General features: G+C 46.4%; 1 protein-coding gene across 1 annotated transcript in view; it reads left to right on the top strand.

The window, feature by feature from the left end:
- The window catches only part of COL20A1 (collagen type XX alpha 1 chain), a 156308-nt gene that overhangs the window by 96898 nt on the left and 36199 nt on the right, over positions 1-23211 (top strand). The window contains exons 27-33 of the mRNA XM_081010996.1: positions 6139-6216; positions 6814-6900; positions 9388-9441; positions 13562-13657; positions 15674-15727; positions 18104-18157; positions 21236-21289. Of these exons, the coding sequence (XP_080867122.1) occupies positions 6139-6216; positions 6814-6900; positions 9388-9441; positions 13562-13657; positions 15674-15727; positions 18104-18157; positions 21236-21289 (477 nt within the window). The remainder of the gene's footprint in view (positions 1-6138; positions 6217-6813; positions 6901-9387; positions 9442-13561; positions 13658-15673; positions 15728-18103; positions 18158-21235; positions 21290-23211) is intronic.

The following is a 23211-nucleotide window of genomic DNA, read 5'->3' as shown; positions in this document are numbered from 1 at the left end:
TAAATAAGCTATAGCTTAGGGCCCCACTTTCTTGGGGGCCCCCAAAAAAATTAAAGGAAAAAACAACTGGATGTACATTTCCAAAATATAAGATAAAAAACAAATAAAAATAAAACCTACATTCAGCAACAGTATTTTGTGTTGTGTAGGCTCCAATCATGTAAGTAATGGCCCCCAATCATTTTAAGTTAGAGCTTAATAATTATTTCACTATTAATATACTTCTACTTAACTGTATTTCACTATTAATATACTTCTTCTTAACTGTACTTCACTATTAATATACTTCTTCTTGATTGTATTTCAGTTCAACAGTTACTTTGATAAAATACATATTTTGTTATGTGCAAATGGCTTTAGATACCTATTCGGTCCATAAATTACCATATAGCATATATTCAACACAAAAAACATTTAATTTGTTGTTGGGGCAAAGGACAGCTGGACCTATAAAGGGCCCCATTACCTTCAGTAGCTTAGGGCCTCATCAAACGTAAATACGGCCCTGGCTGTAGTAGAAACGTTGTTTCCCACTAGGTTTTACTCAGAGTATACTCAGAGAAACTGACCTAAGTCAGTCTCCCTTCAGCACATGGATCTCTGCTTGAGCAACAGAACTTTTCCCTTTCTTCTCCCCCAATGTACACCCTGAGCCCTCCCCTCCCTGAACATAGCTGTCAACTTTTCCCTTTTCTTGCGAGGAATCCTATTCGGAATAAGGGAATTTCCCTTTAAAAAAGGGAAATGTTGACAGCTATGTCCCTGAATCTGCTCTGGAGAGTTGGGGGCACCTGTAGAACAACTTTTGGGGATGTGTGGAGGGTGGAGAGGGGGAAAAGTTATGTTGCGCAAGCAGAAATCCGTGATAATTATTATAATTAGAGCAACCACTGAAAAGGCCCTGTTACGTCCTTCACTCTCTGACAGTGACTAATAGGAGGCAGGGGCAGTAATCCAGAGAAGAGTCGCAGTTCCTCACTAAATCCATCCATTGTGGGATGCGACTGGTTTTTGTAAAAAGGTTTCTTTGATTCAAGTGAGCTCTTAGGTTTATCTTGTAAAAGAATATATATATATATATATATTAAAAATTGCTATATGATGCTGATTGACAGCCGCCTTCTTGGATTTGTGGTGTGGGGGAGGGAGGGGAGCCTCAATCATTTTTCTTCTTTTTCTTTTACATCTGTTTAATACATATGCTGCATATTACTTTTTGGCATCTTTAACGAATCTGAATCACTGAAATGTAGCTAAGGAACAACTTTCCTCAGAACTGCTGCCCTCAGATAGCCATAGTGCCTGCTTCGTTATTAGCTATTTTAAAAAACTAGATGTAACTATGAAAATACCCTTTTGAGCTGCAGAGCTTGTTTTAAGTCCATTTGCTATTCTGTCCACTCAGTCAGTCTACTGAAATGCACAATTTTTAATTTTTTTTTTAAAGAAACCCTTGATTGGATAGATTGGATAGAGAGCTTTTATGTTACAGTATTTTTTAATAGGGATGGCAAAGCTGCCCTCAGCTTGATTCCCCCTCAATATTTCTTGGCAAACGTGGTGGTGTGGTGTGGAGATAGCTCATTTACTTTCCGCGAGTTCTCATAATACTAGTGGCACGCATTCTTGGATGATGCGCGTTCTTGCCCCGCCCTCTGGGAACTGTAGTCTAGTTATAGCATCCACCACAAATCACCAGCAGTGGTGGAAAGATGCTTGCAAACTCAACCACAATGCACAGATCAAGCATAGCTAGGAGGAAGGGAGGTCTCAGTTAGGAGGATGGGATGGACCACAACTATGGAACAACATTTGTAAGGTGTGGCCAAGATTTAATGGGGGGGTGGTGGTGGTCAAGATTCAGTGATAGGGGATCTCCTCCAGCTGAATTGCAACAACAACATAACTAGCTCCTGCTATTGCCACCTCCAAATCTCACTTTTGACGGTTTGGTGAAACCCCAGACCAGTTCTGGGGACACAAGGGGTGGGGGGCATGTGTGCGAGATGCAGGTTTGGGACACGGGTGGCGCTGTAGTCTAAACTATGGAGCCTCTTGGGCTTGCTGATCAGAAGGTCGGTGGTTCGAATCCACACAACGGGGTTGCTCTGTCCCAGCTTTTGCCAACCTAGCAGTTGAAAGCATACCAGTGCGAGTAGATAAATAGGTACCGCTGCAGCGGGAAGGTAAACGGCGTTTGTGTGCGCTCTGGTTTCCATCACAGTGTCCTGTTGCGCCAGAAGCGGTTTAGTCATGCTCGGCACATGACCTTGAAAGCTGTCTGTGGACAAACACCCAGCCCCTTCGACCTGAAAGTGAAATGTGCACCGCACCCCATAGTCGACTTTGACTGGACTTAACCATCCAGGAGTCCTTGACCTTTACATACGTGTGCGAGAGGAGAGGGAGGGCGGATTCCATTGCACTTCTGGAAGTTCTTCTGTATGTGCAAGGATTAAGTTGGATGCAAGCCAGAGCATTTCCCAAAAGCTTTCTCCTTTCTGGTACCATTTTGTTTGCTGAAACTGCGGTTTCAGCGCACCTCTACTCTTCACACGTGGCTGGGAGTCCAACAAAGGCCGGGCTCCTGAGAGCCCCTGCACATGCAGCTGTGTACATCGAATTCCTCTACACCAGCCTTCGCTGCCCTGCTGGCCTGCTAGCTGGGTCTGAAGAGAGCTGTTGTCTAAAACATCTGCAGGGCCCAGGGTGGTCAATGCTAGAGAAGGTGTGGGAATCCTTTGACCCTCCAGTTGTCGCTTAATTACAATTCCCATCATTTCTGGTGATTGACCCATCCTTACTATGAGTGATTGGAGTTGTACAGTGCTACCTTGGTACTCAAACAACTTGGAACCCAAACACTGCAAACCCGGAAGTAAATGTTCCAGTTTGCGAACTTTTTTCAGAAGCCGAACATGCTCTGTTTTGAGTGTTACGCTGAGCTCTGTCTGTTTTGGCCATTTATTGGGGGGGGGGGGAGTTGCTGCTCTTTCTTTTTGTTTTTGTTACTGTGTGGAACCCAGTTCAGCTACTGACTGATTGATTGTGTGACTGCAGTACGTTGTTTATTGCTTTCATTTTATGGATCAGTGGTCTCGTTAGATAGTAAAATTCATGTTAAATCGCTATTTTAGGGGTTGTTTTTAAAAGTCTGGAATGGATTAATCTACTTCGCATAACTTTCTATGGGAAAGCATGCCTTGGTTTTGGAACGCTTTGGTTTTGGAACAGACTTCCAGAACAGATTAAGTTTGTGAACCAAGGTACCACTGTAGTTTAGCAACATCTGGAGGGCCAAAGATTCCACTACAGTCCAGCTGTAGAGCATAGACATTCCAATGGATGCACATCTGTTTGGCATGGAGCCAGAATCCTTCTTCCGTATATAAATTCTCTTCCACTGGGCTTGAATGCCTGCAAAGGGCTGATGTCTCCAGCTGTTATTGTGTGGATAGTATGATGGATGGATCTCTTCTTAGACAGGCTGGCTTATTTATTTCAGGTAGTTTCTTATCTTACCTATCACCTCCTTTGAATGGCAACAGAGTAAAACTTTCGTTTTGTCTCTGAAACCAATTACTGAGCCGCCAGGAGAAGGTGTTGAGTGAATGAGAACTCCAACATTGCTGTTCCTAAGATGGAGCGGTCATTGCCATTGGACCAACACAGCTCACAGACATTGAGATTTATTTATTTTTAATCATCATCATGATTTTTTCTTAAAAAAGAAGGCTTTCAAAATTGAACAACAAACAAACAAACCTCAGAGTTCTGGCTTGGGGAAAACAAAGATGCTAATGATGTTTGCTGCCTGCCTCTGTGGGAACAAGCTGGAGTTTCACAGCAGACAGAAAAATCTTGGCAGATACACATCCGTGGGTTGGAGGAAGAGGAGATGTTATTCTCAGAGGTGCCTTGCTGAGGCTCGGTAGGAGGTGATTAGAGTTTTTTTGCTTCCGTTTCCATATTTGGAAAGATTTGAGTCGCTATTTCAGGAAACTGAAAGTTTAGTTATCTGTAGCTCTGTCCTTCCTTAACCTTGTTCTTGGTCCACCGTAATCTCTATTAGTATAATTATTAATAACAGAGGTGGGCCAAATGAAGCCATTAAACCTCGCTATGTAACCTCAGGGCTCTCCCCAGCTGCACCCCTCACCGGCCCTGATTTGCATCCTCTTTGGGTGTTTTTTTTTTGCCAGGCTGGAATGTGTCCTTGAACTCTGATAATGCGTCTTGCCTAATATTATCATCATGCCCTGCCTTTGCCCCTGATGGCACTTAAGGTGGCTTACAGATAAAATTAGGAACTGCTGAAAACACAGGGGGGGAAAGACCAGAACCAAAACAAAACATTGATAATTGCAAATATACACATATGTTAAATCTGTTAAAACCATACAAATAATTACCTTAAAAACAGCACGGCCACAGTCCCTTCATTAAAAGTACTCGATTCCCAAAAGCCTGTTGCAACAAGAAAGTCTTCACCTGCTGGCAGAAGGACAGCAAGGAGGGAGCCAGTCTAGCATCTCTAGGGAGAGAGTTCCAAAATTGGAGCCACCACCGAGAAGGCCCTCTCCTTGCTTGTCCAGATGGAGTATAGAGAGGGGTGTGTGACTGTGTAAAAGTAAGAACACGGTACAAAAGTAAAAGTGGCATTATTTGCTTCACTCACTTTTGCTTCTTGCCCTGCACAGTGTTGTGTGGCCCCCAGAAGGTTGAACAGAAGGGACTGTGGCCCTCAGACTGAAAACGACCCCAAGCTTCTGCTATAAGAGAGCTTTGCTGCAACTTTCATTTTCTTCTGTTTTGTTCCTCCATTAGTTTTGCCCCACCCTACCCTCTGGGTTACTGATACTCACGAGAGATGGTGATCATGGATGGAAATGCAGTGCAAAGAGGAACCTTGATTCACCAGGAGATCATATGAGCTATGGTTTATCCATGTACACAATCACTTGTGCACATTGGTCATTCAGAAGGGAGGTATCAGGAGTTGGAAATTGCAGCAGCACTCTTCAGTTCTGGATTTAATTTTAGACATAGGTCAAGGGACCCCTGACCATTAGGTCCAGTCGCGGATGACTCTGGGGTTGTGGCGCTCATCTCGCTTTATTGGCCGAGGGTGCTGGCGTACAGCTTCCAGGTCATGTGGCCAGCATGACTAAGCCGCTTCTGGAGAACCAAAGCAGCGCACGGAAATGCCGTTTACCTTCCCACCGGAGCGGTACCTGTTTATCTACTTGCACTTTGACGTGCTTTCGAACTGCTAGGTTGGCAGGAGCAGGGACTGAGCAACGGGAGCTCGCCCCATCACGGGGATTTGAACCGCCGACCTTCTGATCGGTAAGCCCTAGGCTCTGTGGTTTATTAACCCACAACACCACCCAATTTTAGACATTCTTGATGATAAATGGCATTGGTGACACATGCCTTCATTCTGGGGCGGGGAACCTGTGCCAGTGACACAGATATCTATCTATCTATCTATCTATCTATCTATCTATCTATCTATCTAATCTATCTATGTCTATCTTCCTCTACCCCACAGGCTAACTGGGGCAGGTGGGCAGGGTCCAATCAGCACCAAGCAGGATTGTGTTTTCAGCTCATCCAGAGACGAGCAGAGACTTCCTGCATGGCAGGGGGTTGGACTCAATGACACTCTGGATCCCTTCCAACTCTATGATTCTATGACTCTATGATTCCATCCTGCTCTCTGCAGGGATATTTTTGACAGCATGTTGCCCATGGGGAACGCACTGGCAAAGCAACACCAGGCAGGATTGGTGTCACTCAGCACCAACAGACGGGTGAATTTTCATAAGGATTTTTTTTAAAAAGTAACAAACTGTTGTGAAAATGTGGAGAAAGGAACTTAAGGCCAGGAAAATGAAAACTGAGATGAATCAAAACCGAAACTATCCCTTGCGCTATGCAATAACTCTGCAAAACTAGGAAGGATCAGCAAATGCAGTTAAACCTCACCCTTCTTCACTGCCCTCCCCTCCCAAAAAAACCCATTAAAGATAAAATGGGAAGGGGGAGAACGATGTACGTCGCTTTGAGTTCCTTGAAGGAAAGGTGCAATACAATTGCAACAATCATCATTATCTAACTCTGTTGTATCTATAGTTCCAGCTGCAGTCACTGCAGATTGTGTGCAGCAGTTTGTGGCCTGAAGAGGACAGATGTTGTGATGTTCCAGCAATGGTAAGTATGGGGGCTCCATTGGGGATTTATGACGCATCCGCGTCATAAAACTGCACAATGGTTTTATACCAGTTTCACTGTGATTGCTGCCTCCACCAAAGAATGTTGGGGGAAGAGTAAGTTGGTAAGGCATGGAGAGAATCACAACTGCTCCTGCAAGAAAAGGGTTTCTTTTTACAGGTTTAGAGTTCCACTTGTGAGTCCCTTTCAAGTGAAGGACATGAGGCAGGAGTTGTAATGCGGGTGAGCTGTGCATTGGCAAGCTGCCGGCTAGCTCTGTGGAGGCTCCTTTTATTGGCACAATATGCAAAAACAGTCAGATACATTTTGGACCATGACCTTTACACATCTTCCAATCCCGAGATTGTAGGGCGGCACAAAGTTATTTTGGCCCCTGTTTCCACCACGTCATTTTCCCCTTGCACAATGTATGACGAAGGAGACAAAGGTCACAGACAGGGCACGGCAGACCACTAAGAGAGCAAAGGTTAGACAGAGGGCAAGATGTTCAGACAGCTGTGGCTTTGTCCGCGGGCGGAAGTGTGCACCACATCCAACGATCATTCCTACATCCCATCTTTTTTGCTGCTCTTTCAGAGAGATGAAGAGGTCTGCCCTAGCTTCCTCCCGTCCTGCAGCTGCACTTCTGAGATCCCAGGCCTCCCAGGGCCTCCAGGGCCTCCGGTGAGTTGAACTTTTGTTCCCAGAAAAATGGCGTTGGGCATAAGCACCCAGGGAACAGAATTGCACCTACGACTTCAACCAATTTTGGAAAGCAGAGATGTGTTAAGAGGGTACATGGCTATGTTCTCTTTCCTCCGTCAAAGGCCTCTGGGTACCAGCTGGTGGAAACCCCAGGAGGATGAGCATTGTTGCACTCAAGTCCTGCTTGCAGGCTTGCAAGAGGCATCTTCTTGGCCACTGTCAGAACAGGATGCTGGGCAAGATGGGCCTTTGGTCTCACCCCAAATGGCTCTTTTTATGTAGCATCCTCCTTAGGGAATGCTCCAAAGGGCCATGCCTGGTGCCTATGCTGTGGTCTCTTAGGTGCTAGGTAAAATACATTCCTGTTCACCCAGGCTTGCTAATTACAACATATTGGGTGTGTAATGGTTCAAGGGGTTGCTCGTGCGTAAGCCGGTGCCCACACCTGGCTGGGTTGCCTAAGTGAACCTTTTCTGTCCGGACAGCCACTCACCCGTGGCTGTCTCAATCGCTGGCAGGATCCGTCAGTGGGAGTTTCTTAAACTTCTTCCAGCATAGAAGTTCTTTCACGCCCAGTCGCCTCCTACTTTCCCTGCGCGGAAGCCTTCTGCGCAAGGAAGGCGTAGGCAGCGGAGGACCCTTCCTCCCCCCGCTGGTCCCAGGCAAGGAGTCCTGTGACTCCCTCTCAGATTCCCCCATCTGCCCCCCTTCTCCACTGGAGCTGAGCTGATTCCCTTCCCCATAAGATGGGCTGCCTCTCCCAATCCTGTGACGCTCTCTGGGATCCCTCTGGAGCTCTCTCTCTCTCCCTCCAGCACTGATGGCAGTTCCCTGACAGGGTGCTTTGGTTTTTGCACCAAGTTTCCCCTTGCTGAATTTACGCTGGCTTTTAATGGCTTTAGCTGCTGCGTTGTCGTTTTGCCCATTTTAGTTGCTTTCGTTGCCTTGCAATTTAATTCCAAGTTTGAAGGGCTTTTATCTTAAATTGTATTTTGTTTTGTTTCCCTGTGTAAAAACCACCCAGATGGTCAGTATGTAAATGTAAGTCCTGTTTGGAATTTGTTGCCGTGCAGGAAACATTCAATCTGTACCAAAGCCTTCTCTGTTCGATACTGCCTAATCCAAAACAGTAATCCGATGGATTAAAAAAGGAAGAGAAATGGGGTGGGGGTGGGGAAGCAGAGCACTGCTTAATCTGTCAATAGTTCATGAATCACCTGGGCATGCTTGCAGTTTAGTATGTTTCTAGATCCACTGGTGATGTGGTCAAGTCCGGATGAATTCAGAACGACCATCCTGCTCCCCACCAAACTTCTGTTCTCCATCGCAGCCGGAATGCCCATGTAGAAATTCTACAAGCACAAACCATTTTCCACAGTTTATTTTGATGCAAGTGCCTGGAATACAGATTAGCCAGCCTGGCAAAGTCGGAAGCACTTGGAGAAAAAAGGATGTGGCCCCCATCACTGTACAGTGGTACCTCAGGTTACAGACACTTCAGGTTACAGACTCCGCTAACCCAGAAATAGTACCTCAGGTTAAGAACTTTGCTTCAGGATGAGAACAGAAATCGTGCGGCGGCAGCGGGAGGCCCCATGAACTAAAGTGGTGTCTCAGGTTAATAACAGTTTCAGGTTAAGAACGGACCTCCAGAATGAATTAAGTTCTTAACCCGAGGTACCACTGTAATAAGATGTTTCCCCTTGTACAGCAGTGTTCGCCTTTAACAAGGTTTTCTGCTGTTAACTTACACAGATATCTGTTCTCTATCGGTGGGCAAAGTGGGTTGGGTGACTGGCAGGTGAAGCTTCACTCTTGAGCTACTGGACCGCTTGGTGGCTGCTTTTCACCTATTTTGTTCTCCCTTAGGAACATCAGCCAGTATAGTGTAGTGGTTAAGAGCGGTAGACTTGTAATCTGGTGAACTAGGTTCGATTCCCCGCTCCTCCACATGCAGCTGCTGGGTGACCTTGGGCTAGTCACACTTCTTTGAAGTCTCTCAGCCCCACTCACCTCACAGAGTGTTTGTTGTGGGGGAGGAAGGGAAAGGAGAATGTTAGCCGCTTTGAGACTCCTTAAAGGGATTGAAAGGCGGGATATCAAATCCAAACTCTTCATCTAGGGATAGCCCCAGATTTCAGGAGGTCTTGGGATGGTCCCCACCCCACCCCACTGGACCCCCACGTCACCCTCCTCTTTACCGTGGCACTGCCACCTCTTTTCCCTCCTGCTACCCCAATTATTCCTGCTCCCCCACCACCACCACAACCCCATCTCTTATTGTTGCGAACAAAATCTTTGTTGCCGCCTGGTGGCAGCGCTGACATCTTCACTTCCACTTTCCGAAAAAGGGCCAAAAAGGGGTCCATCTTCTTCAGAGAATGCCTTTGCCACCCCTGCTGTTTGCTGCGGTGGAAAGGAAAGCTTTTAGGAATTGGTTTTGTTGTTTTGTCCCTTGTTCTTCAGGGTAGTCCTGGAAGGAGAGGACCTCAGGGGGAACAAGGCGAGCCAGGCCCCAAGGTAAGAGGTGCTGCGTCTAAACCAGGTGGTGACAAGAGGGTCAGACATATTCATGGAGGGTAAAACTGTTAGTGGCTACTATCCATAATGGCAATGTTCTCCCTCCACTGTCAGAGGCAGTATACTGGGGGGACTGTGGTGATCATGCTTAGTGCTCACATTTTATTTGTATGCCACCTTTCCATAGTTAAAACCATGCTCAAGGCGTCTTACAACACGGCAAGGTTGACATAATTACGAATACAGCAAGAGTAGTCACAAACAACAAATGAAAAGCGCACAACCAAACTGGACCATTTCTACATAAATCGCTTGGACTACTGCAATGCGCTCTATGTGGGGCTACCTTTGAAGGTGACCCGGAAACTACAACTAATCCAGAATGCGGCAGCTAGACTGGTGACTGGGAGCGGCCGCCGAGACCACATAACACCGGTCTTGAAAGACCTACACTGGCTCCCAGTATGTTTCTGAGCACAATTCAAAGTGTTGGGGCTGACCTTTAAAGCCCTAAATGGCCTCAGTCCAGTATACCTGAAAGAGCGTCTCCACCCCCATCATTCTGCCCGGATGCTGAGGTCCAGCGCCAAGGGCCCTCTGGCAGTTCCCTCACTGTGAGAAGCCAAGTTACAGGGAACAAGGCAGAGGGCCTTCTCAGTAGTGGCACCTGCCCTGTGGAACGCCCTCGCACCAGATGTCAAAGAGAAAAACAACTACCAGACTTTTAGAAGACATCTGAAGGCACCCCTGTTTAGGGAAGCTTTTAATGTTTAATAGACTATTGTATTTTAATATTCTTTTGAAAGCCACCCAGAGTGGCTGGGGAAACGCAGCCAGATGGGCGGGGTATAAATAATAAATTATTATTATTATTAAGATCTAAAAATAAAGATACAAATAAATTAATACTAATAGCAGCTACAACCCCTCACCACAAAACTCCCCAAAACAAGATCCTGACCTAAGAGTCTAGTGCTGTTTCTGTGTTGATATTTTGGTTGTGTGATAGAGCTATTGTTAAACTCGGTGGCTGTTTTTTTACTCCCATAGGCAAGTTGCCTGAGAGATGTATTTGGTATTGGGCAACAAATAAATCGAAACAGATGAGAACATTATTATCCTTTGCATTTCACACTGCTCTGAATTTTGCGATGCAGCTCTCGGCTCCAAGAAGCAAAGAGCGTGTGAGTCTCCTGCTGGGTGATGTATGATCCCTCCCTATAGCAGCGAGATGTGAGCAGCCAAAGAGATCAGGGGACTTCCTCCTCAGCAATTCTTTGCAGTTTTGCACAGGGTGCTGTTCATTGACCATGGCAATAAACGGTTGATTTTGCAGTGGCATGAAGATAACTGCTCTCTGCCCCCGCCACGCCCCCTGCCTTGCATTCCCCACCGTACCTAAATAGCTTATTGTCAGGGCAGCTGAAAAAAAGACAATTAAAAGCAAACCACCCCAAGTGGCCATTTCTGCACTAAACCCAGAAAAGCGGATTGCCAAAGGGGATAGGCAATATAACTGAGCATGGGGTCAGAGAGCTGCCACCCTAGGGACTAGAAACCTGAGGCTGACATTACTTGCGTTTCTTGAACTTCAATTACTTGCCCACAAAACAGGGTGATTTCAACATGATCCCTTTCCCCTCTTTGAACCCCCCCCTTTTTTAGTTTTTGCTCTGGATTTTATTTTTAACGCAATAAAAAGTAAACAGACGAAGGTAAATGATTAAAAATTGCAACAAGAAAATAAACAACTACAATGGGTTCGCATACCGTATTTTTCCGTGTATAACATGCCCCCTTGTATAAGACGGCCTCTATTTGGGGGGACTCCAAATTAAGAAAAGGGGGGGATTGCCCAGAGTTGCTGAGCTTTTTTAGGGGGAGGGGCCCGGAGTTGTTGAGCGTTTTTTTTGTTGAGCTCACCCACCTGACCTGCACTGCCACTCGCTGTTACAGAAAGCCACCTATTGTCTGCCCCCTCACCGGCAGAAGCCGCCAATCACCTGCCAAATTACTGCAGCAACAGCCAATCAACACCAGCCCTTGCCACAGCCACCAATAACACGCCCAATAGCCACTGACAATCTCCGGCTCGCGGCAGCGACCAGTCCCACTCCCCCCCCCATGCACTATCTTTGTATACGACAACCCACAATTTTTAACATATTTTTTAAATAATACAACCTCGTCTTATACACAGAAAACTATGGTATATCACTCTATAGGTAAAGAGTAAAGGGACCCCTGACCATTAGGTCCAGTCGTGGCCGACTCTGGGGTTGTGGCACTCATCTCGCTTTATGGCCGAGGGAGCCGGCGTACAGCTTCTGGGTCATGTGGCCAGCATGACTAAGCCGCTTCTGGCGAACCAGAGCAGAGCATGGAAACACCGTTTACCTTCCCGCCAGAGTAGTACCTATTTATCTACTTGCACTTTGACGTGCTTTCGAACTGCTAGGTTGGCAGGAGCAGGGACCAAGCAACGGGAGCTCACCCCGTCACGGGGATTCAAACCACCAACCTTCTGATCGGCAAGCCCTAGGCTCTGTGGTTTAACCCACAGCGCCACCTGCTTCCCATATCACTCTATAGGAGGGCTCTAAACACAGGCCTGCAGCAGGATCTCTCCTTCTCCAAGGGATCTAGATTGAGGAAGGAGGCTGGGCTGTATTTAAGGGGGCAGCGTGCAGTGTATTGACGATGCCTGAATGCAAAATATTGTGATTATATCAGAGAGCAGGCACCTCTATCTTAAAAGGCCTAATAACGCTTTGCTGTGCAGAATGACAAGGTCTTTCCCCTACTTTGTGTTAGATTTTGCACTGCTGTTTACTATGGCCACGACAGATTTCTCTCCCTCCCCACCCCAGCCATCCCAAATCACTGTGACAGCCGCAGAAAGGAGCTACCTTTCTGCTATAGATCAACAGACGAAAAGAGCCAACAGCTTTGATGTGCAATGCAGAAAGCTTTGGGAAATGTTAAAACCCACCAATGTGGCTCCGGCGGCTTTGTTCGTTCCCTTCGCCTGCTGCAGAGTGACTGTCACAGTCAAGCAGAGATGCAGCGAAATGTAGATTTGGACTTCTCGTCCAAAACAGAGTAAACAACTTGCAGCAGCAGCTTTTTAAGGTAAAGGTAAAGGGCCCCTGACCATTAGGTCCAGTCGTGACCGACACTGGGGTTGCGGCGCTCATCTCGCTTTATTGGCCGAGGGAGCCGGCGTACAGTTTCCAGGTCATGTGGCCAGCATGACTAAGCCACTTCTGGCAAACCAGAGCAGCACACGGTAACTCCGTTTACCTTCCCGCCGGAGTGGTACCTATTTATCTACTTGCACTTTGACATGCTTTCGAACTGCTAGGTTGGCAGGAGCATGGACCGAGCAATGGGAGCTCACCCCGTTGTGGGGATTCAAACCGTCAACCTTCTGATCAGCAAGTCCTAGGCTCTGTGGTTTAACCCACAGCGCCACCCACGTCCCTTAGCAGCTTTTTAACAGAACCCCTTAAAACAGGGGGAGGAGACATCAACCCAAATGTTTCAAATATTTAGCTGCGGTTCCTGCATTGTAGGGGGTTGGCCTTGATGACCCTTGGGTAAGATGACCCAAGCTATGACTGAAATAGAGACCCATATGAATGGGGGAGGGGTGTGGCAGAGAGATTTGGTTCACATTTTAATGCAAACCTACCCCTTCTGCACTTCCCAAAACAACACAGGTGCCAAACCACAGCAATCCGTCAAAATTCAGACTTCTTTGCATTTTGCAGGCCAGTTCTCCAACCCAATGTATACATTAGTGAATATGACATATAAAAATGCATCGCTTGGGAGCAAAGTGGACTAAAATGCTGATTTTTTTTTTAAAAAAGTATATATATTTGATGTGTGTTTTTAGTGGAATCTTATTTATGCTGTGAGCTGCCTCAAGTCCTCCTCTGGCAGAAAGGCAACATGAGAATGAATGAATGAATGAATGAAGGTTTTCATTCTTTGCTCTCCTCTAGCTTTGACTTTGGTTTTGCAAAGGGAGTTTGTTGGGCTGGGAATCTGAGCACCTGCAAGATACTGATGTGTGAATGCATTTCCTTGTTTCCTTGGCATCTGGTGGCTTTAGGGTGAGCCAGGCCCACCTGGGCAAGTTGGGCCAGAAGGGCCAGGAGGACACCAAGGGACACCAGGCACCCAAGGGATGACTGTGCAGGGTCCCATAGTAAGTCTCTTTCTTATTCTTTTCTTTGCCCATGTGGGTTTTGCTAACACACACACATATATACACTACTTCAGAAATTGGCCCAAGGCAACATGTATTAAATTGAGGTGGGCTGCAAAGATTAGATCAGGACAAACACCATTGCTTAAATTAATGCAAACAGCAAGATGGGCATTGCCTGCTGCTGGAAGATGTGCCCATCCCAACTCTGGCTGAACCCCTTCTCCTCTTCCTCCTCTCCCTGGTCCCAAAGACCCAACGCTTACCTTGGGGCAAGAGGAACTGGCCTCTTCCACTTCCTAGCAGAGCACCTTTTCCTGCTGAGGACTGCAAGAATCCCTGAAAGGAAACTCAGGGTTGTAGCCAATGAAGTTGTCCCATGAGTGTGCAGTGGAACTTCCTCTCCTGTTCTTTTTCCTGTGCACCCCTCAACATCTGTTCTGGCAGTTTCACCAACCATTCAGAGCAGATCTGAGGGGGCGCGGAGGGCACAGGAGAGAAGAGATGAAGAGGAAATCCTATTATTAGTATTAGTACAGTGGTACCTCTGGTTGTGAATGGGATCCGTTCCGGAGGCCCGTTCGCAACATGAAAAGAGCGCAACCCGCAGCGGCGCGTCTGCGCAGGCATGGGTTACTATTCACCGCTTCTGCGCATGTGCATGATGTCATTTTGCACTTCTGTGCATGCGTGAGCAGCAAAACCGGGAAGTAACCCTTTCCGGTACTTCCGGGTTGCCGCGGGACGTAACCTGAAAGAACGTATCGTACATTTATCGCCTGCCCATCACCAGCAGTTAAAGCTGATCTTGATCACAGAAGTAAGGTGAGCTCTGAAAACACATTGCACAGGAAGAAGTCCTCGGACTAACGGGACGACTTAGCTTGATGCAACACGTTTTGTTGTTGCTGCTGCATTCAAAATCTTGATTCGTTTTGGGGACCATGGAAGGGCAATGGGCTGTGCCCACCCCTAAATCAAATACAATGAACAACAAGCAGAGAATAGCCTTCAGGAGGGTAGCCACTACATCCCCATGGTTTTGTTCTTGGGACATGATGTCAGGGACTGGGCAGAGGAGGAACAATGAAAACCACCTCCCCAGCCTGAGCCTTCCAGAGAAGAAGGAGACAGTTCAGAATTACAACAGGGTTTGAAGTAGATCACAGCTCAGAGGCAGGTGAGGGGAAAAGCTGGGAAATAATGGGAGAGGAGGAGGAGGAAGCTGATGGACTTAGAAAGCATTCCAGAGCCCCCCTTTCCCAGAACCCAGCAGGCATTGAAAGTAGGAGAGCAGAGAGCACAAAGGCAAAAGGCCCTTTCCAGCACCCGTAGTGATGACTCATGAGGAAGTAGGAGAGACGGAGGGGGTGAGGTTTCATCCGGAGCAACACCATTACTCCAAGAGGCTGCATTTCTAAGCCTCTCTCTGTGAATATTGAATAAAAAGCATTGGTAAGAACTTCCCTTGTCTTATCCCTTCCTGGCAGTCTGCTGTGGGGGGGGGGGGATTGTGATCCTCTGACACCGGACACATGAGCACACATGCACAAATCCAAAGTGTACAAATGCCCTCTTTTTCCAACCAGTAACTTAGATGCCTTTAAAAGACGAAATAGACAGATCCGTGGAGGACTCGATACATGTGTGCTACCTCCACTGTTGGAAGGAGTGTGTTTCTGAATGCCATTTGCAATTGGGGAGTTGCAATTGGCGAAGAGTGTATTGCATTTAGGTTCTGCCTGCGGGCTTTGCGTGGGCACCTGGTGCCCCCTGTGAAAACAGGATGCTGGACTAGATGGGCCTTGGGCCTGATCCAGGAGGGCTTTCTTACATACGTATGTGAGTGGGCCTCCATGTACAAAACCTCTAGGTGTGAGAAAAGCAGTTTTACAAATACATAAGCGTTCCTTTTTATATCTGTGAAATGCTCGAGGATATAAAGATATATGCTAGCTCTGGAACAGTGCAGATAATATACATTCAGTCATTTCCCCCCCTGCATTCAAATTCTAGGGACCACCAGGTATTAAAGGAGACAAAGGAGACAGTGGAAGTCCAGGGATGCAGGTAATTATGACACACACTTTTCTCTCTCTCACTCTCTCTTTGTAATTTCCACCCATCTATTATTATGATCTGGCAGCTTTCCCAGGCAGGATTGCAGACAGTTCTCCTGTTGCTTTCAAGCCTTGCTTTGAAACCGCGCTTCTTCTGAGGTGGGAATCCCATAATGGTGCTATTTTTTTCCACTAGCTAGCTCTGTATTCCCTTTTCTTGGGCCCTGCAGTTTGGCAAACATTAATTATCTGAAGTCTCAGAGCCGCTTTAGGAGGTCAGCAAAAGAATTATGGAGATTTTGCAGATGGATAAGCTAGTTTAAAGAGAGAAGCTTACATGACCTTGGCCAAGGATGAACAGGCTATAAGTGGGAGCGAGAACAACGGAACGTGACGGCTCAATTTCCAAAGGCCCAGCTCTCAAACAGTCTCCCAGATGGAAAAGATCGCGAGTGGAGCAAGCTGTACGTTTGTACTTAGAAGAAAGGAAAAGGGATTACTTTAATGTGTTCTTATTGGAAATGATGGCAACTTCTTTAAACTAAATTGAACTGCATTATGACATCATGAGTTTGAAAATAACCAGAATTTGGGGACAAAGCTATGCCTTGACTTAATGGTCTTGCAAGGGCTGCCTCCCACCTGCCCTGATGAAAATGCTTATTACTATACTTACTTAAAAAGGGGGCGGGGAGAGGTAAGCGTGCTGCCTTTGGGGGTCCTCCTGCTCATCCAGCTGGCTGCTCCCCAAACTGATGGCACACCTGTTGTTGTGGGTCATGCCATCAAGGGATGTGAATCTTCTGCATAGCCATCATTGCACTGCACCAGTAACAGAGGGTCACATAATAATAATAATAATAATAATAATAATAATAATAATAATAATACAGTGGTACCTCAGGTTACATATGCTTCAGGTTACATACACTTCAGGTTACAGACTCTGCTAACCCAGAAATAGTACCTCAGGTTAAGAACTTTGCTTCAGGATGAGAACAGAAATTGCACAGTGGTGGCAGTGGGAGGCCCCATTAGCTAAAGTGGTGCTTCAGGTTAAGAACAGTTTCAGGTTAAGAACGGACCTCCGGAACGAATTAAGTACTTAACCCGAGGTACAATAATAATAATAATAATAATAATAATATTTTATTTATATCCTGCCCTCCCCAGCTGAAGCTGGGCTCAGAGCAGCTAACAACAGTAAAAAATAACACAGTTTACATAAAATCACAATCAATTAATTGAAATAGATTCTAAAATCAATTCATTCTAAAATCAATTCAGAATCAAATTAATGGCAACCATTGGGCTAGAGTGCTATGAGAATTACAGAAGGAGGGGGTCAGACTGCACCTTGGCCAAAGGCTTGGTGGAACAGCTCTATCTTGCAGGTCCTGAGGAAAGATGTCAAGTCCCGCATGCATATTTAGCAACCCCTGTGGTGTGTGTGTATGTGCAAACACTGTTGTTGTTGTTTAGTTGTTTAGTCGTGTCTGACTCTTTGTGACCCCATGGACCAGAGCACGCCAGGCACTTCTGTCTTCCACTGCCTCCCGCAGTTTGGTCAAACTCATGTTGGTAGCTTCGAGAACACTGTCCAACCACCTTGTCCTCTGCCGTCCCCTTCTTCTTGTGCCCTCCATCTTTCCCAACATCAGGGTCTTTTCCAGGGAGTCTTCTCTTCTCATGAGGTGGCCAAAGTATTGGAGCCTCAGCTTCAGGATCTGTCCTTCCAGTGAGCACTCAGGGCTGATTTCCTTCAGAATGGATAGGTTTGATCTAGTGCAACCACTACATGGCACTATAAACACTCACAAATATACCTATTCCACACCTACATAGTGATTCTATATTGGCTCAGATTCCCTTTCTTCCAAAGGGGCTGGCTTTCCTCCAGTTTGGGGCTTGCATGCTTGCTCCCTCACCCATTAGCAGCACATGGGATCTGGGAAATGTCATTTCCCTTTTCCCCAGTGCCCTGGAGTGACATTAGATCAGCCACTTCAGGGCATTGTGGTGTGCGGCTTCTCAGAGAAACCCACAGCTGGGGCCTTGGCATTTGCCCAACTCTGCTGTGTGCTGGTGCCAGGCCTGAATATATCCACAGTTAGGGAGTGCATAGGCCTCCCATTACAGGTAACGAACAGGTACATTGCTATGTGCATGACACACCCTAACTTCAGGTTGGTTCAGGAGAGATAGAGAGGGGATGATGGAAACTATGTCTGCAGGAAGCAAGGCATAAATAAATCAAGGTCTTTTCAAAGCTGTTGTTCTTAGCTTCATCGGAAAAAGGTCCTGAGATTCTGGCTTAATCGTGAGGTGTTCTTCATTGGTTTGACAAAGGATATGCTTCCCGAATAACAGTTCTGTTTGTCTGCAGGGTTTGATGGGTCCTCAAGGAGCTCCAGGGAAAGATGGGATTCAAGGATCAAAGGTAAAAGCACTGGGCAGTCTGGCAACCATCAAATGTGGGCTCTCAAATGGCCCAAACCACAAGTTGAAGAGAGAGCGCAATTCTCCGTGAAGATGGGAGCAAGCACAAGTGAAACAGATATTGTGCCACTCCCAGGAATTTCTTCCCCATTGCTCCATGTTTCTTTACAGCACCTGACATGATTCTTCTGAACAAAGATGCTTCATTTAGCTATCGAGGATAATATCACCATTAGGATAGAACGATCCTCAGTCGGTGCAGCACGAATAATTTGATCGCAAGCAATGATGCAAGGCGCAGTCCCAAAGGAAAGTCCCAGAATCCCTTGCAGGCTGCTGAGACAATGCCAGAGCATAATTCTTGTGGGATCGTAGGGAGGCAAATGCCTCACCTGAACATCATTTTAAGCTTTCTCATGGAGAAATGAGGTTGCCTGGTCCTCAGGTGGGTGTCATGCTTGCCCCTTCAAATGCTGCAAGACCGCACAATATTGGCTGCTGTGACTCTCATCTTCTCCCACCATCCTTACTAACTGAAAGGCAAAACTAATTCACAGAATTGTAGACTTGGAAGGGATTCAAAAGGACCTTTAAAGCCCTTTGTGGCTTAGGGCCCTCGTATTTACGGGACCGCCTCTCCTGGTATGCCCTGCAGAGGACCTTAAGGTCCATGAATAATCATAGTTTAGAGGTCCTGGGCCTTAAGGAAGTCAGATTATCCTCCACCAGGGCCAGGGCCTTCTCAGTGATGGCTCCAACCTGGTGGAATGCTCTGTCCCATGAGACCAGGGCCCTGCAGGATTTAACTTCCTTCTGCAGGGCCTGTAAGACAGAGCTATTCCGCCTGGCCTTCAATTTGAACTTAGCCTGATCTTTTATTCCCCTTCCTTCCCTCCCCCTCCCCTTTTTATGAAGATTACCCGCTCTGGGATCCCACAGCTAATTCTCCCCTGGTCTCCTCGCTGGCCCAAATAGGACTAATTTAGCCAGCTAGCCCTGGTGATCATCTAATGTTTATTGGATGAATTTCCCCTCTAAATTGACTTTTGAATTTGGAATTTATTGCTATTCATGTTTTATCCTGTATTTTAAGCTGTTTTTTGTTGCATCAATTAAGTGTTTTAAATTTTTTGTTAGCCGCCCTGAGCCCGGTTTTCTGAACCGGGAAAGGCGGGGTATAAATAAAAATGTATTATTATTATCTAGTCCAACACCCTACAATACAATTCAAGCAAAAGGATTTTGCACTCTGCTGTATGATTTCATTACGTGCAAGTGTCCTTTTTTGCAGGGGTTTTCTACATTTGTGGGTCGGGGGGAGTCAAATAATTAAGTTTGACTGTTTCCTTTCCATTTTTTTTTTTTTTGCAAGCATTATTTTGGGAGCATTCCTGAAGGGCTCAGATTTTTGTGAATGCTTAAAAAAGTCTTCATTGAAGTGTTCAGCAATAAGAGAACAACTAAAAACAACCAAGGACAGCGAAACAAGAAATCTATCCTGCGATACAGGAGCTCATTAGTTGTTCTGAAACTCAGGGTTGCAGCTTGTGCTGCAATTCTGCTCAAGGAGCAGATTTCTGCTTACACACCAGAACTTTCCTTTCCACCCCACTTCCCTGAAATGCTCCCCACACCCTCAAAATTCGCTCTAGAAAACTGAGGAACACCTCCAGAGCATATTTGGGTGGGGAACCCGGGAGAAGAAGTCCTGCTATGCAAGCAGAACTCTGTTAGCACAGCACTGGATGCAGTCTGCAGGGTGGAACTGAGTCATATATTTAATTCAATATTTGAAGACGGAGATTTGACAGAAATACAAAGGGAGGGGGAAAGGGGGAGGTAATTCTTTTTGTAAACTCTTTGATGGTTTTTTTTTACGTTTATAAATTTTGCGGAATAACTATTATTAATTGAATTTGCTTAAAAGCATTTATGAGCTGCTTAATATTTTTAAAAGAACCTCTGAGCAGTGTACAATGTAAAAATCAATATCGTTAAGATGAAAACACAGCCAATAAAAGCATCGAAAAACAGGAATTCGGGGAATTCAAATGCACAAAGCCTGGGCAAAAAGACACATAGCCTCAATCAGCTCCCATCCATACCAGGAAATGCATTCATATTTTGGGGGAACTGGTACATGGGCTGCTCAAAGAAGCCTTGATCAGTTCTGAGATGATGATGGGGATGTTCATGCATCCACGATAGGGCAACCAAAAGTGATCAAAGGGCTGGAAGATCAACCCTACGAGGACTGGCTACAACATTTGGGACGTTTTTATTTTAGTGAAACGGCAAGTAAGAGACAAGATGTCAGAAGCTTATAGTATTATGCATCGTATAGAGAAAGTGGGTAGTGATAAGTTCTCCCCTCCATCTCTGCTAGTGTGGTGTAGTGGTTAAGAGCGGTGGACTCGTAATCTGGGGAACCGGGTTTGCATCCCCGCTCCTCCACATGCAGCTGCTGGGTGACCTTGGGCTAGTCACACTTCTCTGAAGTCTCTCAGCCTCACTCACCTCACAGAGTGTTTGTTGTGGGGGAGGAAGGGAAAGGAGAATGTTAGCCGCTTTGAGACTCCTTCGGATAGTGATAAAGTGGGATATGAAATCCAAACTCTGCTACCGCAGGAACTCAGGGGCATCCAATGAAACCAAATGATAGAATCTGGTCCCTACAGGATGTAGAGATGTCCACCCAAAAGAGGATTAGACCCAATGCAACTGTGGCGACTGTCCCGGATGGCTATTTATTTATTTAATAACAGGTATGCACCACTTTGATTGTAAAAAGAAACCTCAAAGAGGTTTGCAAAGAATGTTGGAGGCAGCGATGCTTCTGAAAGCTCATTGCTGGAAACCACAGGATGGGAGAACGCCTCTTTTGCACCCAGATCCTGCCTACAGGTTTTCCCAGAAGAGGCAATCTGGATGGCCACTGTGAGAACAGGATGCTGGACTAGAGGGGCCCCTGGCCTGATCCAGCAGCAGGACTCTTCTTATGTCTTTATCCCTAAAAGCAGCACATTCCCTCCCTGTTTTAGCCTTAACCTTTCGCTCACTGTTCTGACTTGATTTGCAGGGTGTTCGAGGCCTGGAAGGCACGGCTGGACCTCCTGGACCACCAGGACCAAGGGTAAGAGATGCCAGTCATGTAGAAGGCAACTTTTTTCCGCTCCAAAGGTCTTGCTCCCAGGAATAGGCTGAGCTCTACTTCCCTTAGGTTAGCAGGGACGGCAGGCAAAAGGAACAGTGTGCTCTGTGGCTTCATTACTGTTGCATCTTCCTCCGGCTACTGTTCAGCAAGAGCTGCTGAGCCACCTGGTTCCAAATCCTGGAGCATCTCCTCTAAGCCAAGTTTCGTGGTACCCAAGTTGCAGCAGAGTGTCAGACGTTGACTTCTTAGTAGCCTCGTCTCCTTTCATCAGAAAAGGCAGGGATGCCGTTTCAGATTTGCAGGAGGAGAAAGGGAAGCTATTGCAACAGCGGACGGCAAGAATCTCAGCCAGATTTAAAGATCTCCTCCTGGCTAAGTTCTAGATTTAAAATGTGTATTTCAAGACCATTTGTTTTCGTTGCTTTTCAACTCCTCCTTTTGTGGTTGTTAGCATTTTATTTACTTGGATGAACAAAGCATTTCCAACCATCTCAGCCGCACCCCTGCACCCCACTGTCCCTTGGTTCCTAAAGCAGAATCACTCTGGATCACTATAACACAATATACATTTTATTAACAGTTGTTGTTTTTAATTGGACTTGTTAACTGCTTTTTACCCAAAGATACCCAGGTGACTTGCGTTTAGAAACATAAACATAGATACATTCATTCATTACAGTGGTACCTCGGGTTAAGTACTTAATTCATTCCGGAGGTCTGTTCTTAACCTGAAGCACCACTTTAGCTAATGGGGCCTCCTGCTGCCGCCATGCTGCCGGAGCACGATTTCTGTTCTTATCCTGAAGCAAAGTTCTTAACCTGAAGCACTATTTCTGGGTTAGCGGAGTCTGTAACCTGAAGCGTATGTAACCTGAAGCGTATGTAACCCGAGGTACCACTGTATACCATTAATAAAAATCACACACACACTTTCATTATAGGAGAAATCTTAGGTAAAGGTAAAGGGACCCCTGACCATTAGGTCCAGTCACGGACGACTCTGGAGTTGCGGTGCTCATCTCGCTTTATTGGCCGAGGGAGCCAGCGTACAGCTTCCAGGTCATGTGGCCAGCATGACTAAGCCACTTCTGGTGAAACCAGAGCAGCGCACGGAAATGCCGTTTACCTTCCCGCCAGAGTGGTACCTATTTATCTACTTGCGCTTTGACGTGCTTTCGAACTGCTAGGTTGGCAGGAGCAGGGACCGAGCAATGGGAGCTCACCCCCATCGCGGGGGTTCAAACCACCGACCTTCTGATCAGCAAGCCCTAGGCTCTGTGGTTTAACCCACAGCGCCACCCGCATTGCTTAGGAGAGATCTTACTTTTCCTCAAAGTGGCATACGTGGTTTTCTCTTCCCAAGGTTACTTACTAAGCTTCATGGTCGAGCGGGAATTTGAACCCTGGTCTCCCAGGTGCTCAACTGATACTCTTAGCTACATCATACTGACGCAGGACATCTTTATTCTGCCCATCCACAATTGCCCAGCAGAGTGATTTCCCTACCCATTTTGTCTTCACAACAACCCTGAGAGGCAGCTTAGTCAGTGAAGAAAGAATGGGGAGAGAGGGGGAGAGGAAGAAAAAAGTCAGAAGGAGGCAAGACAGTGCAAGAAGACAGGAAAAAGGCAGGGGATTGGAAGGATAAAGTAACAGAGTGTGTGAGAGAGAAGTTGGAAGAGAGAGCGCCAAGATTCTGTCTGCATAATAAAGCCATTAAAAACGGAAGGGAGAAAATAACACCGTTCTGGGACTTGCAGTTCTGACCTACTATTGTGCCCATAAATTGTGACATTAATTGGAAACGAAGTGAGCATGAGCCATGCACAGTACAGCCTTCACATTTTGTCCCCCCGACTGGGTGGGGCGCCGACTTCAACCTGAAGGCTGTAATTCCCACC

Source organism: Podarcis pityusensis (assembly GCF_964106645.2).
Source record: "Podarcis pityusensis genome assembly, chromosome: 6".
NCBI classification, from domain to species: Eukaryota; Metazoa; Chordata; class Lepidosauria; order Squamata; family Lacertidae; genus Podarcis; species Podarcis pityusensis.
This window is presented reverse-complemented; position numbering and strand designations above follow the sequence as displayed.